Below are 7477 nucleotides of genomic sequence, written 5' to 3'. Positions count from 1 at the left end.
CACGGCCACCCCCGCCTCCGTCGCACACGCTCCTCCCGGGGCGGCCCGCCTGCGGCAGAGCTCCGAAATTGGCAACCGGGGCCTCGCAGCCTGCTTTTTTTAGCTCACATCCCCCAAACCAGGGAAGAGGCGGGTGACTGAACATGCAAATTGGATTGGGGCGTCAGCAGGCTGGCCCGTGGGTGCGGGAGTCTGGCTGAGGGAGACCCCACGACCTCAGGTGCCCTCCGTTACACTTGCGATGGGCACAGCGCGCCGGGAGGGGCGCTCGGAACAGCCGCTCCGGGCCAGGCCCCCGCCCCCGCTTCCGCCTCCCTGGCGGCGGCCGCACAATGAGCGGCCTCTTCTCCGCCAGGGGTTAGGGAGGGGAGGCCGGATTAGGGCCCGCGCCTTCCGGCCTCGGCCCCCCCTCCCCGCCCCAGCGCCGCCGGCCGCGCACAGGTGGTTTTCCGCTCCGGAGAGGCAGGCCCCGGCGTCTTTATGTAACAATGGAGCTCCGCGCCCCAGACTGCGCCTCCCCGTCGCCGAGGCCCCGGCCGGGCCCCGCCTCCATCCGGCCCCCGGCTGGCCCACCCCGCGCCCCGGCGCCTCGGCCGAGCGCTGCTGGGAGGCTGGGCCAACACCTCCCCGGTTACCTGTTGGCTCTGCAGAGCTGCAGAGACGTTCCCCGGGACTCCCAGCCCTCCTGAGGAGCCAGGGGATCCCGGCATGCACCCCCCTCACCCTCCCCGGGCCGCCACGGAGCCCACAGCCCCGCACCATCAGCGGAGTCGCCCCACGTACGGCGCCCACCTTGCGAGGAGACAGGGGTGACGGGGGGGGGGGGGGGGGGAGATGACAAGGAGTGCAATGCGCAGGCGCGGGCCGTCCTCCGCGAGAGCCCCGTGACGCAGGGGAGGGGGCTGCGGTTCACGCTGCGAAGAGAGTGGTGGGGGTGGGGGTGGGGGTGGGGGTGGGGGTGTGAGCAGGCTCCCCTTTGACATGCTTCTCTGTCTACACAGTAACCGCTCGCCGAGCCCAGTTTATCCCTACAACCTGCAGGCCTTGCGGGAGGACTTCCCCGTGCCTCCCCGATGGTGGGACGGCCCGAAGGCTCCGGGTGCCCTAGTGCACCTCGCGCAGGTGCTCCCGCCCGATCAGCTCCTTTTTTCGGAAGCCGAGCTTCCTGCCCAGAAATAAGGAACCAGCGCGACCCCCACCCCCTCGGCGCGTGGTGGGTGACAGGCGCGGGAGCCGGGATCACAGGAACAATGGTTCTGGCTCCTAACGCTCCACGCCGCTGGAGGGGGATAAAAGCATCAGACTGTCCCAACAAGTTTGTTTCTGCAGTCTCCACTGTTTAAAAATAATGATTAAAACGCTATTTTTAAAAAGCTTGATTCCTATTATCTGAACAACAGATCCTTGTTTGCTTGCTTTAAAAAATGTTTCAATATAATCCTGGTTTGTTTCCAAAGGCGTTGGATTAACATTTAACACCTCACCGGTCACTAAAGCCCAGGCAGTCCAGCAGCCCCAACACAGCCTCGGCTAAAAGAACATCAGAGCAAACAGAATTGGGCTTTTTAAACTGGCAAACAAATGTCACACCGCCTGAAGGAGGGCGGGGGAGGAGGGGTAAGGCGAACCCCAGTCCAAATGAGTTTAAAGGGAATAAAAAAGGAAAAAAAAGTCAGCGCAAGTTTTCCTAAAGCCAGCTTGCGAGCACAGGCGTCACGAACAAGGGCTTTTGTGCCTGCTAATTGCACCATTTGTGCGCAAAAAGTTCCGACGCGAAGTGTGAACTCTCAACAGAAGGAAACATGAGACAACTGAAGTGCCCTGGTTTATGTGCCCTGCTCCTCCGCCGCCGCCTCCTCCTCTTTCTCCTTCCTCCCGCCGAGGCCGCTGTTGCAGCTTGTTTGCACTGGGGCTTATCCGGAGCGGAAATTCCTTTCCGTTTTTGTGAATGACAAACTCATTAACAATTCATCAACACAACCTGTTCCAGCCGGTCCGTCTCCACGGCAACAGCCCCTTCCGCAGCGCGCTCATTGGCTGGCCGGGAGAATGTATCCATTGAGACGCTCGCTGTTTGTATCCATTGAGGAGCTGCCTTGCGCAGGGGGTGTGCGAGGGCTGAGGCCGAGGCAGACAGAGAGAGTGCGAGGCTTGAATAATCTGAGGAGAGAGAGACGCTCGGGTGGATTTGAGGTGCAGCCTTGGAGGGAGGGATTAGGAGCCGCCGGACTGTTTTTCTTCCTCCCCTCTCGGTAGCCCGGAGTCCAGATTAATTGGATTTCATTCACTGGGGAGAAACAAAACTGGGCAGCTTCATTCAGAGCGATTCATTGACACCGAGAGCGAGCGGCTGCAGCCGGGCGCAGAGGAAACCGCCGGCTCCCCTTCGGGCTCGCCTTCCCCAGCCGCTAACGCTGTGGGGGACGAGCGAGGTGGGATCCAACCCCGCTCCGTGAGCGGCGGCTTCGCGTGGCGCGCTCGGCCTATGCCTGCCCCGCGGGGCGTCTGCTAGGCACCCCACCCTCTCTCGCAGCGCGACCCCCATGATAGATACGCTCAGACCCGTGCCCTTCGCGTCGGAAATGGCGATCAGCAAGACGGTGGCGTGGCTCAACGAGCAGCTGGAGCTGGGCAACGAGCGGCTGCTGCTGATGGACTGCCGGCCGCAGGAGCTGTACGAGTCGTCCCACATCGAGTCAGCCATCAACGTGGCCATCCCGGGCATCATGCTGCGGCGCCTGCAGAAGGGCAACCTGCCCGTGCACGCGCTCTTCACGCGCGGCGAGGACCGTGACCGCTTCACCCGGCGCTGCGGCACCGACACGGTGGTGCTGTACGACGAGAGCAGCAGCGACTGGAACGAGAACACGGGGGGCGAGTCGGTGCTGGGGCTGCTGCTGAAGAAGCTCAAGGACGAGGGCTGCCGGGCCTTCTACCTGGAAGGTAGGTGCCGGGGAGCGGGGCGCGCGGGGCCGGGCGGGAGGTGCGGGCTGCGCTTGGCTGGCGCTTCGGGGCCGCGCTGCCCAGCCGGGGGCCGTCCGCTCGCTGCGGGCTGCGAACGTCGCGCGTCCCGCACCGCGGAGCCAGGCCGGCGCAGAATTCACCCGCTTCCGGGGAGCAGGCACCCGCAGGATATGTTCTCCACCTTGCCTTGCTTTCTATCGTTCGGTTTGGAGTTAAAATTTGCAGGGTGGGAGAGGTCGTTGGGGTGCATACTGGCATTTTCTTAGCCCCTCGGAATATTCAGGAAAGTTGCCATTTTGTGCATTTCCGGATTCAAAAGAAGAAGGGCTCCCAGGGGAGGCGGGCCCGTTCGTTCCATTTCCAAGGGTGCACGTTTAAGTGTCTTGATACATCTGGTTCTGTGTGTCGGGGTGGGGGGTGGGGGGGTCGTGAGGTGCTGTGGCGTTTCCAGCGCCCGGCTGCGGCTTCCAAAGCTGTGAAAACTACTACGGGATCTCGAGTTACACGGTTGCTTTTCTCGTCCTGGCAGGTGGCTTCAGTAAGTTCCAAGCCGAGTTCGCCCTGCACTGCGAGACCAATCTAGACGGCTCGAGTAGCAGCAGCTCGCCGCCGTTGCCCGTGTTGGGGCTCGGGGGCCTGCGGATCAGCTCCGACTCCTCCTCGGACATTGAGTCTGACCTCGACCGAGACCCCAATAGTGCAACGGACTCGGATGGCAGCCCGCTGTCCAACAGCCAGCCTTCTTTCCCCGTGGAGATCTTGCCCTTCCTTTACTTGGGCTGTGCCAAGGACTCCACCAACCTGGACGTGCTGGAGGAGTTCGGCATCAAGTACATCTTGAACGTCACCCCCAATTTGCCGAATCTCTTTGAGAACGCAGGAGAGTTTAAATACAAGCAGATCCCCATCTCGGATCACTGGAGCCAAAACCTGTCCCAGTTTTTCCCTGAGGCCATTTCTTTCATAGGTGAGACTCATGTACAGTGCTCGCTCACTTTTAAATGCAAAAGTCTTAGCTCACGGAGTTTTACGCTTTCAGTCTTTCTTGCTGCTTGCTAATTTGTCAGTCTACCGGTCTCTAATATTCTTAATTCTGGTGCATCTTGCTAAGAAAATCAAAAGCACCTTTTGCTAAGGCTATTGACCACAGGTGTATTTGAAATGCCGGGGGAGGGGTGGCATTCACAATCAGACTTCAGAATATTCCGACCATCTTTGGGATGGGGGAAGGCTAGAAAGAAGTACTTATGGTAGGCAGGAATCCTAGCATTGCTCTAGAATTTTAAAAGACCTGGGAGCGATTTTATGACATCAAGTTGGTTGTTGGAAAGCCCCGATGAGTGCTTAGATGTTAAAATCCAGTTGAATGTTACTGTGATCCCAGTGAAGAGGGAGACAGTGCGGGTAACCTGAGCCCAGCAGGAAGGACTGTGGGCTGGAAGCCTGGAGAAGCGAATCTCCAGGCATTGTAATGCATTTCCTATTACAAAGGAACTCATTTTCAGGCCATGTCGACATCCTGTTCCTCCTAATGGGCTGTCCCCTGTGACTTCCCTCTCTCTTTTAAAATGCCTGAATACCTCCATTGTTAGCTGCACAACAGTTGGGGAATAATTTAATAGACCCTTGCAGTCTGCTTGTCTGTACAAAAGGCATTCACTACCGTATTGCAGGGTTTCTGGTATTCACATGCTGAGGCAAAGAATGCACACATTAAGGAGTTTTTTGTTGGCAGAAACTTAATACAAAAGCTCCCTTTTCAGAAAACATCTGAAATATGTAATTGTGCCCAGTGTACATGTTTTATCGAAATGATACATTTTTTTTTTTTTTGCTGCCTGCAGGGCTAAACTGCCACACACGATTACTTTCTGAATCTTAAAAAAAATCATCTTTTTAGACTGATCATTCACAAAGGGTGGTTTTCGGTCTACTGAAAGCTTGCCTTTCTTGTGTTTACAGATGAAGCCCGGGGCAAAAACTGTGGCGTCTTGGTGCATTGCTTGGCGGGCATCAGCCGCTCAGTCACCGTGACTGTGGCTTATCTTATGCAGAAGCTCAATCTGTCAATGAACGATGCTTATGACATTGTCAAGATGAAGAAATCCAACATCTCCCCCAACTTCAACTTCATGGGCCAACTGCTGGACTTCGAGAGGACGCTGGGACTCAGCAGCCCCTGTGACAACCGGGTCCCCGCACAACAGCTCTACTTCACCACCCCCTCCAACCAGAATGTCTACCAGGTGGACTCCCGGCAATCCACGTGAAAGGCCCCACATTCCTCCAAGCTGGGATGTGTCCTTTCCTTCAGCAGTTTCTCTTGGCAGCATCGGCTGGGCTGCTTTCTTTGTTTGTGGCCCCAGGTGTCCAAATGACACCCGCTGTCTGTTAGACAAGGTTATCACATGTGGAATTGGTTATTACAAAGGGAGAGATTTGCTCCATTCTCGATGGAAACAACAGGACTTGCTGTATAGATACAGGCAGTAGGTCTGCTCCATACCCATGTGTACAGCCTACCCATGCAGGGACTGGAATTGAGGACTTCCAGATAAATAGGGTAGGACCCAATGGTAGGATAGGAGCATGTGTTCTTTAGGGCTTTGTACCACTGTTTCTTTTTGCATCTGGAACTGACTATGTTGTCTTCAGTGAAGACTGATCAATTTTGCATATAGAGGAGCCAAAGACAGGTTTCAGCTCTGTAGTATCAGTTTGCAAAAAACACACACACACATTAATAATAGATAAAATAAATCTGATACTCCATTTGATTATTGTAAATATTTGATCTTAAATCACTTGGCAGTGTTTGTTTGAACTGTGTTTGTTTTTTCTTTGATGGGTTTAAAAGAAATCATCCAAAGGAAGAAAGAGCGGTATACCACTTCTTGCAACAACAAAAAAATGGAAAACTTTGCTCTTTTCTAATCCAAAGGATATATTTGCAGCATGCTCAACTTTACCAATTCTGAATGACATTTTCATGGACACTATAGTCGCTGAGACCTTGTTATGGTGCAGTCTTCAGTATCTTTCATATATCTTCCTTGTGATTTTCCCCACCCCCTTAATGTAGTTTGACTATGCCTTACCTTTGTAAATATTTTGGCTTGTGTTGTCTTAAAGGGGATACCTTGGAAAGGCACCAAAATCAATGGGCTCACTTTTTTTTTTTTTTTAAACTTCAGCTGTGCTAAACAGTATATTACCTCTGTACAAAATTCTTCAGGGAGCGTCACGACCTCTAATGCAATACTTTGGGTTGGTTTCTTTCCTTTTAAAAATTTTGTATAAAACTGGAAGTGTGTGTGTGAGCATGGGTACCCATTTGATAGGTGAAGTGCATATGATTGTGAAGAGGGGCGAGAGTTAGGTTGCTTCATTATGTTCATGGTGTAAAGTTTTGAGATGCAATTTATTATAAGAATGTAAAACCTTAAATTATTAATAAATAACTATTTTGGCTATTGAATGTGTGTATTTTTCTTAAAAAAAAAACTTAATTGTACCGGAATGTGAAGTGACACATTTTAGAAACTTTTCACTTGGGACTGACTGGCTTGTAAAAGCACAGGTAGGCATAGCAGGGCGAAGTTCTCATCTTTGAAGCTCTTCCAAGAATGTTTTTCAGGTGCAGTTTATGAAATTAATCTTTTGCTTCAAATAAGGATGGCATCATAGAATGGACTGACTATATCATGTGTATGGGCAATATTTTCTGTGAATATAGTTCTGGCTTATAATAATTTCACAGAAAATATTGGGGTATAAAATACAGATATTAATGAACAGTCAACAAGGGGGCCCCGAGGACACCAGAATTAAGATGACAGTAACAGCGTTAACCTCTCCTTTCTCCATCAGGATCTTCTCAATAACGCACATGCCAAGGAGAAGGGGTAATTATTTTTTCCAGTCAGTTACTACCTGGCAATTCTACTTGCAAATTAATCTTAAATTGGAATAACATGAATCAGGAGTGGTGTTTTCCTTTTCTCGTGTGTGGCAAAGCATATCTAAGCTTTCTCACTTGAGCCTGGATTTGGCTTGAACGTTTTATATTGGCATTTTAGTTGAAGCTTTGTCACTCCTGTTCTAATGTACTTGGTGCTTTAACTGGTTTAGAATGTAGGTCAGAAACCACAATTGAACCTAATGGCGGTTATTTTGAACAGTTTCTTTCAAGGTAAAGGCTTACTATCTTGTCATTTTCTTGGGACATCCCCTCTCTTTGTTCCAAGTGTAACAAAACACAAGCCAAAAATAAAAGTAAAGGGTAGGCGTATGAAATCAAAAGAACTAGAACATAACTGCATCTTGTAGTCTCTTCAAATGCGCTTAGTCCCTTTATCTGCAGTTGGGAAGATGAGCTTTTCACCCACATGGCACATGTCAGATGCCAGTTGGGTGGTTTGGTAATTTTCATGATAGGCATGTGGCCCTGACTTTATGGCAACCATATCACGCTGTCCGGTGGGACTTTTAATGAGTAAGCATGTATAAAAGG

The 7477-nt window shown here is 52.1% G+C and overlaps 1 protein-coding gene across 1 annotated transcript; it reads left to right on the top strand.

Annotated features, from left to right (window-relative positions):
• The first annotated feature begins 2091 nt into the window (after window positions 1-2091).
• Window positions 2092-6436, top strand: DUSP6 (dual specificity phosphatase 6). Its single transcript, XM_079774873.1, has 3 exons — window positions 2092-2943; window positions 3494-3931; window positions 4927-6436. Exons 1-3 carry the CDS (start codon window positions 2544-2546, stop codon window positions 5232-5234), a joined length of 1146 nt encoding a protein of 381 aa, XP_079630999.1. The 5' UTR covers window positions 2092-2543; the 3' UTR covers window positions 5235-6436.
• The last annotated feature ends 1041 nt before the right edge of the window (window positions 6437-7477 follow it).

This window comes from Cnephaeus nilssonii, assembly GCF_951640355.1.
Source record: "Cnephaeus nilssonii genome assembly, chromosome: 6".
Lineage (NCBI taxonomy): Eukaryota > Metazoa > Chordata > Mammalia > Chiroptera > Vespertilionidae > Cnephaeus > Cnephaeus nilssonii.
The sequence above is the reverse complement of the archived record's forward strand: the minus strand, read 5'-3'. Positions and strand labels throughout refer to the sequence as shown.